General features: G+C 41.6%; 1 protein-coding gene across 1 annotated transcript in view; it reads left to right on the top strand.

Moving 5' to 3' along the window:
* RYR1 (ryanodine receptor 1) overlaps nt 1-13,819 on the top strand; it is a 1,073,089-nt gene that overhangs the window by 553,879 nt on the left and 505,391 nt on the right. The window contains exon 50 of the mRNA XM_078661091.1: nt 8,005-8,095. Within this exon, the coding sequence (XP_078517217.1) occupies nt 8,005-8,095 (91 nt within the window). The remainder of the gene's footprint in view (nt 1-8,004; nt 8,096-13,819) is intronic.

Here is a 13,819-nt window from a genome sequence, read left to right as displayed (position 1 = left end):
GCCCGCTATGACCGACAGATGTGGTTGGAACGATCTGAATTCATAGAATTGATACCGGAAGATCGTCACCAAGAAGTACGTAAAATAGTGCTTGAAGGAGAGAGGGCGGCTTCAGAAATAATAGATTGTACCCTAGACATCGCAAACACTAACTTTCGTCAGTTAGCGGGTGCTGCAGTGCTCAGACGACAGGGCTGGCTCAGAGCAACCTCCTTCAGATCTGAGGTGCGAACAAAAATCCTCGATATGGCTTACGACGGGGACTCGCTCTTCGGTAAGCACATTGATGACGCCTTACTAACCATCAAGACGGATACAGACACCGCAAAATCGCTTGGTACCCTGCAATATATATAAAAGAGGTTCTTTTAGAGGAGCAAGAGGTCGTGGATTTTCTTTCAGAGGAAATTACCACAATCAACAGAACAGGCAATACCAGTCGCAGTATAAGCAACCGTATTACCAATCTTCATACAGGCAATCTTCCTCCAGCAATTTCTCTCGTCAGGGAGGAAGACGAAGATCAAATAATCAAGGATGAGATTCAAACAAACGTCAGTGAGCTATGCCGGACGCCAGTCCACAATCCTTCCGTCCGTGTGGGCGCGAAGATCTCCGCCTTTTACCAACAATGGCGAAACATCACATCTGACCAGTGGGTCCTCAACCTAGTGGAAAGAGGACACACTCTGGAGTTCGTAAAGAAACCACCTACGACCCCGCCCAAGGGTCCCCCTCCCCCTCGTCTTCACTTACTGTTCAAAGAGGCCTTAAACATGTTTCAGAAGAATGCGATAGAGAAGGTTCCAATCTCGCACAAAGGAAGAGGATTCTACTCTCGCGTCTTCCTTATAAAGAAAAAGTCGGAAGAGTGGCGCCCGATTCTGGATCTGCTCAAACTCAACAAATTCTTGAAGAAACAGAGTTTTCGCATGGTGACATTGGCAGATGTGCTCAATTGTCTCAACGAACGAGATTTTATGGCTTCTCTGGACTTGGAAGACGCTTACTTCCATATTCCTGTACACCCCAAACATCGCAAATACCTACGGTTCACAGTGGCTGGCGTCCACTTTCAATTCAAGGTGCTCCCATTCGGGCTGAAATCGGCACCAAGAATATTCACAAAATATTTGGCCCCAGTCTCTGCAACGTTGAGGTCCCAGGGGATGCAGGTCTTCCCATATCTCGACGATTGGCTGCTCAAAGGACTATCGAAACAGATCACAAGACAAGCGGTGAGAAGCGCCCTTCGTCTATTCTCAAATCTAGGCCTCACTCTCAATGCAAAGAAATCGCAATTGCAGCCCCTACAGGTGTTAACCTTTCTGGGAGCTTCACTGGACACCCATCAGTGCAAAGCGTTCTTGTCTCAGGAACGGCAGAACAAACTTCAAAAACTGGCAAGGCAAATCTCAACAAGAAAGTCACTTTCTGTCCGAACATATGTATCTCTTCTAGGGATGTGTTCTTCAGCGATCAGTCTTGTCCCCTTCGCAAGACTCAGGATGAGGCCACTTCAAGAGGAGTTGCACCGACAATGGGACCAAATAGGAGGGTCTTTCGACGATTGCATAAAAGTGACACCCAGAATGAAGCATGCTCTTCAATGGTGGTCAAAAGAAAGCAATCTGTTATCTCCGGGTCTAATGTTTCTTCAAACCCTTCCGGAGTTCATTCTGACCACGGATGCATCCATGGAAGGATGGGGAGGCCATCTCCGGGACCTCCAGATTCAAGGCCGATGGTCTAGTCAATATCGGAAGAAACACATCAAGAGTCTCGAATTAAGAGCCATTTTCCTTTCTCTGCAAGCGTTCCTTCCGAGAATTGCAAATTCTTCAGTGCTGGTGCGTACGGACAATACCACCAGCATGTTTTACATCAACAAGCAAGGGGGAACGAGATCTCTATCTCTGTCGCAGGAAGCTCAAGAGATGTGGGAGTGGGTTATACAACATGGCATTACCCTCAGAGCGGAGCATGTAAAGGGGGTTCAAAACTCTCTAGCCGACAACCTCAGCAGATCCCTCGCAGGTTGCCACGAATGGGAGCCGGAACAAGAACAGGTGAACAAGATCTTTCAGCGATGGGGCACACCAACTCTAGATCTGTTTGCGACGCAACAGAACAGCAAATGCCTGTATTACACCAGCAGATTTCCTCAACGGGGGTCATACAACCCTGACAAAATAAAGAATACCAAAATATCAACCTACCAAAATATAGTGGACAAAATATAGAATGCAAAAATATTTAATTAATATCTGCAAACAGGTAAGTACAAAAATATCGAATCAAAAATATAGTTGTAAAAAATATAGTTAGTCAAAATATCGAATTTTATTAAATGTCTTAAAAGTAATTTAAAATGTATTAAATAATAAATATGATTAACTAAAACATACTTAAAAATACTTAAATAACCTTAAAATTAATAAATCATTATTGTAAGTTTAAAAAATAAACATACAATTTTATTTTTTAATACATATATATATATAATTAACATAATATTAATAACAAATATATAATATTTTTACCCTAGGATAGTGGGAGGGTAAAATTTACTAATACCACTCCAGTGAGTGCAACAGTAGGGAAAGTGTTGGATAGCGTAGGGGTAAAAATTACTATTCCCACTCCAGTGAGTGCAACAGTAGGGAAAGCGTTGGATAGCGGGAGGGTAAAAATTACTATTCCCACTCCAGAGAGTGCAACAGTAGGGAATGCGTTGGATAGCGAAGGGGTAAAAATTTCTATTCCCACTCCATAGAGTGCAACAGTAGGGAAAGCGTTGGATAGCGTAGGGGTAAAAAATACTATTCCCACTCCAGAGACTGCAACAGTAGGGAAAGTGTTGGATACATATGGGGTAAAAATTACTATTCCCACTCCAGAGAGTGCAACAGTAGAGAAAGCTTTGGATAGCGTAGAGGTAAAAATTACTATTCCCACTCCAGAGAGTGCAACAGTAGGGAAAGCGTTGGATAGCGTAGGGGTAAAAATTACTATTCCCTCTCCAGAGAGTGCAACAGTAGGGAAAGTGTAGGGGTAAAAATTACTATTCCCACTCCAGAGAGTGCAACAGTAGGGAATGTGTTGGATAGCGTAGGGGCAAACAATACTATTCCCACTCCAGAGACTGCAACAGTAGGGAAAGTGTTTGATACATATGGGGTAAAAATTACTATTCCCACTCCAGAGAGTGCAACAGTAGGGAAAGAGTTGGATAGCGTAGGGGTAAAAATGACTATTCCCACTCCAGTGAGTGCAACAGTAGGGAAAGAGTTGGATAGCGTAGGGGTAAAAATGACTATTCCCACTCCAGTGAGTGCAACAGTAGGGAAAGCGTTGGATAGCGGGAGGGTAAAAATTACTATTCCCACGCCAGAGAGTGCAACTGTAGGGAAAGATTTGAATAGCGTAGGGGTAAAAATTACTATTCCCACTCCAGTGAGTTTAACAGAAGGGAAAGTAATGATTTAATATATTAATAAAAATAAAGTAAATATCAATACCAATAAAAAATTAATTACTAATTTAATATTAATCAATTTGAAATAAAAATAAATATTAGTTATTAAAAATTAATTACTTATTCATAATTAATTAACAACTAACTAATTTTCAATAACAAAAACTAATTAATAATAAAAATGTATACCAATTAATAATTAATTAACAGTAAATTAATTATCAATACAGTCTTTTTAATATGTAACTAATTACAATTAAATTACTTCCCAGCCTATTCCCCTATAAACCCACAATCCACTACGGAAAATAAATTAATACAATTATTATAATTATCAATTATTCAATTAATACAAATTAATTACCAATTAATAAAAATGAATTACCAATTAAAAATTAATTTACAATAAATTAAAAATCAATACCAATAAATAAAAAAAACGATTTACTTAATGACAATTAAATTACTTCCCACCCTATTCCCCTATAAACCCACAACCTGCTACGGAAAATAAATTAATACAGTTAACATAATTATCAATTAATCAATTAATAAAAATGTATTGCCAATTAAAAATTAATTAACAATAAATTCAAAATGAATACCAATAAATAAATACAAATATTTAACTAATTACAATTAAATTACTACCCACCCTATTCCCCTATAAACCCTTCCAACAACAATATAGACCATCCTACCAGCAGCAATTCTATCGCCCTCCACCAGCGGCAGCTTATCATAAATAAGCGCCTAGACGAAAACAAACCTCCCAGGGAAGAGATACTAACAGAAAGCAGTGGCCTTCTTCTCGTGCCAGTTATGTCCAAAACAAATCACCAGAATGTGGGTGCAGACATTTCCAGCTTCTCCCATCAGTGGCAGCAAATAACATCTAACAGATGGATGTTAAACTTCATCACTTACCGTCATACTTCAGAATTTATCAAAAGACTGCCTAACACTCCACCAAAGGAAGTGCATGCACTTCATCTCCACTTACTCCAGAAGGAAGTCCTCACCATGTTAATGTTAAACAATAGAAAAAGTTTCCCACTCCCAAAAAGAAATGGGTTTCTGCTCCCATTTGTTCCTCATAAGGAAGAAATCAGGGGAATTGCGAACCATTTTGGATATCCAAAAATTTAACAAAGTTCTACGGAAGCAATCTTTTCTCATGGTAACCCTTCCAGACATCCAGCATCTCCTCAAACGCAAAGATTGCATAACAATGCTGGATTTATAGGATGCATATTTTCATATCCCCATACATTCAAAACATCGCAAGTTTTAAAGATTCACTCTAGCTGACACTCACTGTTAATTCAAAGTGCTCCCTTTTTGCCTCAGATCAGCTCCCCGCATCTTTCGAAATGTCTTGTTCCTATGACAGCGTCTCCAAAGAAAAAGGGTTATCAGGTATTCCCTTACCTCAACAATTGGCTAATAAAGCATCAACAGTCTTTCAAGTGTCTGAGGCCATGGAGGCTTGCCTAGCATTGTTCAAGAGTTGTAGTTCTTACTGCCAATCACCAGAAATCGTTGATTCTTCCGCCAAAAATAATAATATTTCTGTGAGTGGCTTTGGATACAACCCAGGACAAAGCAATCTTAACTCAGGATGGACAACAAAGGCTCAAACAACTAGCCCACAAACTTATGAAAAGAAAGTCAGTTTCAGTGCGGCTGTTCAAATTACTCCTAGGGATGATGTCCTCTGCCAGTCCTGTTCTCCTCTCTGAAAATGAGACTTCTACAGGAGGAAGTAGACAAGCAATGGATTCAGACAGAAGGATCATTCAACGATCTGATAAGGATCACTCCAGGCATGAGAGAAGCTCTGACCTGGTGGACAAAAGTCAACAATCTCTCCGAAGGCTCAGATACCTGATTATGTGATAACCATGGATGCCTCCTTTGAGGGCTGGGGTGGCCATTTGCAAGACCTTCAAATAAGTTGTAAGAGGTCTCCGGACCAAAAAAGCATGCACACCAATCAGCTAGAGCTCAAATCAATTTATTTGAGTATTTAAGCTTTCCCTCCAAGGATAGCAGGCTCACCAGTTTTAGTTCACACAGACAATACCACCAGCATGCACTATGTGAACAAAGAAGGGTGCACCAGGTCACAACCCCTTTCCAAGGAAGCTCAAAAGATCTAGAACTGGATTATGACACACAAAATAACACTTCGGGTGGAACATGTTCCTGGTACGAGCAACCTCTTAGCAGGCACGCTAAGCAGAACAAGGAACAGCTGCCACGAATGGGAGTTTGATCTCTGAACAGGATGTTCTCCCTATGGGGCAAGCCAGCACTAGATATTGTTGCAGCGCAAACTAACCAGAAATGTACGTTTTATGCACGTTCGCATCCACATCAAGGATCGTGGGAGAATGCCTTTTCGATCAAATGGTCAGGGATCTTTGCGACACTGCAGTTTTTGGACTTCCAAGACTTGAACAGTACATCGCTTCGTTGCTTATTGAGCCCGCACCAGTGCCAACACCACCTACTAAGGTTAGCAAGGATTTTTTTATTGCAAAGTATGCTTCAGACCGTACGAAAGGTAATACATTAATACATTACTCACCTGGACTCAATGTCCCAAAAAGCAATGCTGTACACGCCCACTGGAGGCGGTCATACCAATGAATACATTCTGAGTGAATTAACAATGCGAGCATATGTTGCGTGATTTGCTGCCCAAGAAGAAGGGATTGTGATATCCTGAAACGTGTCGGCAAAGGCAAATAGTCAAAGCAAAGGGCAGGCTGTATAATACTAACCTTCGGGCGAAGCAATATCGAGTGACCTCCCGTGCGCTGGGCACTTTGGGGAACAAAATTATGCACAGCAGCCTTAGCCGTGGGGAGGAGCACCCTCGCAAACTGGGGGAGTATCAGAAACCAGCCTACGAGACTGCAGTTTTTGAACTTGCAAGACTTAAACAATACAGCGCTTCTATGCTTATTGAGCCCGCACCATTGCCAACACCACCTACTACAGTTAACAAGGATTTTTAAATTGCAAAGTACGCTTCGGGCCTTACGAAAGGTAATACATTACTCACATGGACTCAATGTCCCAAAAAGCAATGTTGTACATGCCCACTGGAGGCGGTCATACCAATGAATAAATTACGAGTGAATTAACAAAGCGAGCATCTGTTGCGTGATTTGCTGCCCATGAAGAAGGGATTGTGATATCCTGAAGGGCGTCGGCAAAGGCAAATAGTGAAAGGTGAAAGCAAAGGCAGGCTGCATAATACAAACCTTCGGGTGAAGCAATGTTGAATGATCTCCTATGCGCAGGGCACTTTGGGGAACAAAACATATGTATGTATATGTATATATATATATATATATATATATATATATATATATATATATATATATATATATATATATATATATATATATATATATATATATATATATATCGATCCAGCCTGTCTCCAATGTGCTTGCCGCACAGAAAGGCACGCAGACAGCAAAATGAGCACTTCGAGGCAAGTTGGTATTTAAGTTGCTGTATTTTATTTCACAACATGTGGGTACAACATGTGGGTAAAAGAATGTCATCAGACGCGTTTCGGGCACGTCCGTGCCCTTGCTCACTGATGATATATATATATATATAGCGCTTTCCTGCACATGGGCGGGACTATTCAGTGCTTATGACGTTGATGAGGATTCCCCTGGAAGTGAACTAGGATTACAGGTAAGCAAGTTATCCTTCTCCAGTATTGGAATCTTTCATAGATTCCCATACAACCCACACTCCTCCCCATAGGGGTTCCCCTTATTGTTACAGGATTGCCTTTAACACTAGTGCTTGAAAATCTGAGGGACGTAGCCTCTGTGGGGAGTGTTCTCAAGGGTACTGTCGCCTGAATGACTGGACTTCAGTTCCTTTTAAAGGACATGGATAGGTTATCAAAGTGATTGTTTCATTGCTATTATAGGCTGCGGGAATGTTATGTACTGCTTTGTTATGGTACAGTGGGACTCCCACTTTTACAACAGGGAATGATTCATGCACGCGAGTCTATGAAAAATACCAGTACTAGAGAACTACAGTAACTTAATTTCTTACCCTTCACGTTTTGACCTTCAAAAGATAGATCATTGTTTGGGAGGAATTCCCTACCTTTCATAGATGTACCTAACGTTGTGTAATATTTGACTGCTGTGTTTATGTCAAATCAGTGAGCCATATGGCTGGTCATCCCAGTAAATTGCCTTCACACTGAGTAGGCTCATGCTAACAATGCTTCTGGAATGTCTGCTGTCCATATGTTCATTATGTTTATCAGGCCAGTGAGAGAGTTTCTAGTATCTGATTTATGCACACATTTTGCATTACCATTCTCACCCCTTCACCTTGGTCTCTGTCAATATTCTACTACTCTTTCCCCACTCCATTTCTCATTCACCATTCACTGTATCCTTGACTTATGTTTGCCCTTCTTTTATCTCTTCTGTCATTTACTTTTTCTCACACCACTTTCCTCCTAAATTAAGGTACCTTCGCCCATCAATGTTGCAACATCTGCTCCGCCGGTTGGTGTTTGATGTTCCTATCCTGAACGAATATGCCAAAATGCCTCTTAAGGTAAGTCCAGATCCTCGAAGTTCCTTGTCCCATGTAATGCTCTGAAAATGCTTCTCAAACCTGCCCTGTAAATGCTCTGCAAATTCAACAGTAGAACCCAGACACATGACTGTCAGCGCACCTGTTGTACTATATAACTTGCGCCAACCTTGATATTCTAGTATTGTAATCGACATATATCTCTGCTGATATCCTATGTATTGACATGCACCACCTCTTGCTTTTGCAGAACTGAGATACTGTTGGGACGGGAATACCCCCTCCATGGTAAATGGGCATTTACCCCTGCCCTTTTGCCCGATTGCATGTGAAACTGGCATACTGGCTTTTATTTGGACTAAGCTAGAATGCGTGTATTTAGAGACCTAGACATGTCCCTTTTAATGTATGGATGAGAACCTTTTGTATGGACTGGGCGAAGTGCATTAAAAAAGTATGGAAACTGTGATGCACGCAGTACTGGGGGAGAGTGGGATCTGGGTCAAAGACGAGGAAAAAAAAAATATATATATATATATATATATTCTATAACTTTTCTTGGTCTTACACATTCAGGTAACCACGTATAAAATAATGCACACATTAAATGAAAAATAAAAACAAGTTAATCAGTGAGAAATGCACTTTTGTACATTATGAAACCTCTTTAGTTAATGCACTGCAAAGGTCTGTGTGTGTAACCAGTGAGCCACAGAATTGAATCCTGGTCAGAGCAGGGTAGAATAGTGACTTGTTTATGTTTAGTTATATGAGATCCCTGTCTGTGACAGAAACCTCCATAAATATGTAAGACATTTTTTTAAACTTGCATTGCACACAATATAAGATAGACTGCTACCAAAAGCGCAAAAAGGTTTAAGATAAAAAGTGCTTCCCGAATATAGATTTCAGTATTTCCCGGACTACACAGTGCAATTTGTATTTATAACTTTCCCTTAAAAGCACCCACTTCACAGCTCAGCTGGTAACTCCCTTGCAATAACACTCAAAAAGAAGAAATGTGTATCTTCAGGGAGCTTCAAGTGATTCCATCAATTAACATCTATACTGGCTTCCAACCACCATTTGCTTAGTAACCAGTTCTGCGTATTTACACTTAATTCAGGCAAGCAGGCACCCTGGCAGGAAGGCTTGTATTTTATTTAGCTGTCTGCCCCTCCGTCTGCCTCACAGTACATGATTCTCCCTGTCTTACACGTCAGCGGAAGCATGTTAACTGTTTGAATTAACCGCCCTGGGACGGTTGTCTTTTCACAAAAAGTAGGGCAATTGTTATTCTTACTTTAAAAAAAGTATGGGCATTTCGTACCCCTCAGATCCCACCTACTTCGACCTCTGGTTCTATGACCTGCAGGGGTGATCAAAGCATGGCTTCATAGTGGGCAGAAGAATACTGTCCATGCACTGGGTATATAACAAAGAGCAGCGGTGACAGTGTAACTTATTTTGTGAATCAGCAGTGTGACCAGATCTTCTTCTGTGCGTGAAAGAGGGATGAGTCTACTGGCCCTCTGTGAAGAGTTATGTTAATCCCCAGAACCTTGCGCTGACAAACCATGTGCATGTCGAATGCATATATGTGGAGTGAGTGTGTAGCACATATATTGTGGTAGGAGCTTCTGGTACCTAATCACAAATTGCATTTTTTTGTACATTTAGTAGTGCTACGATATTACTCTTCATGCACTCCGAAATGCTGTTCAATAAGCTACATGCGGAGTTCTCCACCTCCACCTCTCCTGTAGTTATTGCACAGAGATCTCCGTTGTGACTGTGGCGATCTCTGCATGTATACGTATGCGTTTTAGTAGTAAATGTGGGAAGGACAGCAAAGTGGCTGGGAAATGGGAAATACTTAGTAAAAAATGAGAGGGCGTTAGCGCAAAGTAAGGAGGAGTTTAGGGAGGGATAAGGAGGACTTAGGCAGGTTAGGTAGGGACAAACACCCACTGACAAAAGAGTAAACCCAGTCCTATTCACACACTGCACTTCTTTAGTTACCACAGCCAAAAGGGACCCAAAAGAGTGGTAAATGTACTCCATTTCAGACCTCGAGTAAGTCCAACACCACACATGGCCAAACAATGGTACTGCAAAACCCTTACATAGAAAATAATGGAGGAGACTTGAAATAGACCCGTGTCAGAAAACAATGTTTAAATTAATTAATTTACTTTTTAAAAATATATGCACATGTAATTTAATGTACATAATTATATATATATATATATATATATATATATATATATATATATATATATATATATATATACGTACAAAATATTATTTCTATAAATTATTTTAATACGCTTTTTAATTCAAAACAAATGTAACCTAATGTTTTAAATAATTAAATTAAATTCTAAACATAGGTTAGTAAAACTAATAAATACATTTTACTGTAGGTAGCAATTTGTTTTATGCATGTTCAAACATATAAAATTAAGTTAATAGTTTTGTGCCAACTTTTTGATTTGATTTTGTTCTACATTTAAAATAAATATACTAAATGTTTTTACATTATTATTTAACATAAAAACATTGTACTTTTTAAAAATGTTTTAACAGGTTTCTAACTTTTAAAAATGTCCCTATAATTACCATAGGGAAATCTCTGGTCTAGTGAAGGAGGCCTACACCTACATGTGAAAAGTTACTAATAAAAACTTTACACTTGTAATTTTGGCTCCACCACTTTTTTCATGGGGTTAAGACTTTAAGTCTACAAATTGTAGTAAATTGACATTTTGAAATCGTGAATAGCCAAAAGTAGTACATTTACTTGAACGTGTGAGTAAATTTATATATGTCAATTTACTCACTGGGCACTCAGTGTGGTATAATTGTCAGTAGTTAATCATGACCCACGATGAATGATAGACATAAAACCTCAGACTGTGAAAGTGTATTGCATTGCTGTATGTTTAGGGTTGAGAAATCTCTAGTCTAGTGACGGAGGCCTTCACCTATGTGTGAAAAGTTACTAATAATAACCTTACACTCTTAAATTAGGCTCCACCACTTGTTTCATGGGGTTAAAACTTTAAGTCTACAAATTGTAGTAAATTGACATTTTTAAACGGTGAATAGCCAAAAGTAGTAAATTTACTTGAAAGTGTGACAAAATGTATGTGTCAATTTACTCACTGGTACCTCACTGTAGTATAATTGTCAGTAGTTAAGCATGACCCAAGATGAATGATGGACATAAAACCGCAGACTTTGAAAGTGCTTTGCATTGCTGTGTGTTGAGGGTTGAGGTACAGTCACTGAAGTGAGATTGGTGAAGAAATGTTTACCTTCAGTATTTCAATGAGGGCCTTGCTAGCCAAAGGCTGCTGAATAGTTCTTGATCATTGTCATGTGGTGTTTGGTAGGGATGAGGGCTAAGACTGCAATTTCTATTGTTCAAGTTGAGGTTTTTTGAGGCAGGGTCTGCCCTTTTGTCCATCTTTGATTGCTTCTTCATTAAGGCTGATGATAGCAAGGGGCAGAAAGCTCTCACTCCATTGTGCCCTTGTTTTGGACACTCCTGCTTGGAGGCAGGTTTTTGACAGCTTCTATGATAGCCATCACCCTGCATAAAGGCTGTGTCTGAGGAGCAGTCTGGAAGTAACATTTGAAAGAGAACCACTCCAAATTGGTTCTAAAATCTTAGTGGATTTGCATCCTCCATATAGAAAATGTATAAAAGTGGAATCCAAACCACCCCACTTGGTTCACGTTCCAAGTTATCCATGACCAAGGAAGGGACTGCTCTGCAGAGTACTCAGAGGACTGCTGAGTGATTAGGGTTGATCACTGCATGACAGCTAGGCTCCTAGAGGAGAGGGGACCTCACTTGAAGTCTGTAACTTACTGTATAAGCTCCAGGTCTGCCTAGCACATACAAGCATGCTTGCTTAGAGAGAGAAAGAGAATACTTGGCCATGCAGGAGGAGAGTCTGTCAAGGAGGGGAAATCCAAATTGTTCCCATGGTGTGTAGCACCCAGAAGTAGCTGGCTGCAGACAAGGAGCAAAGCCAGACCTGACCTGAAGATTGCATGGTCCCCATATCTGCTTGTGCAGCACCCACCTGCCTGGAGCTTATGTGAAAAAGTATTACCAAGTCATCATCATGCTACTCGACATCCCCATTATTGACCTCGAGCCCTAGTGTTGTTGCTGCCATCGAGATGCCTACCTGAAAAAAGTTGCCAGATCAGCCAGGAGGTTGCGACTGCGAAGACAAACATCCTTCTGCAAAAGCCTGAAGACTGCAACTGCCAAAGACTAAAGTCTATCTGCATCAAACTTTACCTTGCATCAGGCCACAAGACTGTAGCTGCAGAAAAAGAATGAATGCCTACGTCGGGATCTTGACTCATCAACGCATCCATCACCATGGCTACCGTTTCCGATGCATGAAAGCACGCAGAGGTAAAATTGCTCCTGAAGAAACTCTCCACCGACCCCAGCAAACTCAAGAATTATCGCCCTGCTCCCTTTCCCCGCCAAGGTCCTGGTTGCCAGCTCACCAAACACCTGGAAAAGAACATCCTGCTCAGCGCCTCCCAATCCGGCTTCATCTCCAACCACAGCACCAAGACCGCCCTGATCACTGCAACCAATGACATCAAATTCCTCCTCGACCAAGGTGAGATGGCAGCCTTGATCCTCCTCAACCTCTCAGCGGGTTTCAACACAGTATCCCACTACAACCTTATCACCAGACTCCACCACATCGGCATCCAGGGGAACTCCCTCAAGTGGATAACCTCCTTTCTCACAGGACTCTCCCAGACAATACGCCTACCCCCCTTAACCTCCAAACCCAGGTACATCATCTCTGGCATCCCCCAAGGCTCCTCCCTCAGCCCCACCCTCTTCAACACCTACATGATGCAGCTGGCCGGCATCTTCCCCACCCATGGACTCAATATCATGTCATATGCCAACGACACCCAACTCATTCTCCCCCTCATGGAAGACCCACCACCACCACATTAAACTTCTGGAACGCCATGACCAGCTTTCCCAACTGGATGAGTCCAACTGCCTGAAGATGAACATGGAAAAGACAGAAGTGCTCATCTTTGGAAAGAACACCTCACCATGGGATGACACATGGTGGCCTAACGGCCTTGGACCAATGCCTACCCCCGCTGACCAGGCCTTCAACCTCGGCATCATTCTGGACAGCCAGTTCACCCTGAGGTGACAGGTCTAAGCAATATCCTCCTCCAGCTTCCACACCCTCCACATGCTCCGAAGAAGTTCAGGTGGATCCCCGTCAACACCAGAAAAACAGTCACCCCCTCATCTCCAGCCGACTTGACTACGGAAGCAGACTTCACGCCGGAACCACCACCCTACTCTTCAAACAACTCCAGACTATACAGAACATCACAGCCAGACTCTTCCTCAACCTTCCCAAACGGACCAGTATCACCCCCATCTCAGAAGTCTCCACTGGCTACTCATCCAGAAGAGATGCCAGTTCAAGCAGCTAACCCACGCCTACAAAGCTCTCCCCAACATCGAACCCACCTACATCAACCACTGCCTGGCCTTCCACCGACCCACCAGACAACTCCGCTCTGCCTCTCTCGCGCACATCTCCTGCATCCATCGGAGCCGCAGTGGTGGTCGTTTCTTCTACCTCGCCGGGGCGATAACCAGTGTTAAAAAAATATTGTTTGATTGAGAGTCAAGTTTGGAAAGGGTTGCACTTGGCCCACTTT

Source organism: Lissotriton helveticus, chromosome 9 (assembly GCF_964261635.1).
Source record: "Lissotriton helveticus chromosome 9, aLisHel1.1, whole genome shotgun sequence".
NCBI classification, from domain to species: Eukaryota; Metazoa; Chordata; class Amphibia; order Caudata; family Salamandridae; genus Lissotriton; species Lissotriton helveticus.
The sequence above is the reverse complement of the archived record's forward strand: the minus strand, read 5'-3'. Positions and strand labels throughout refer to the sequence as shown.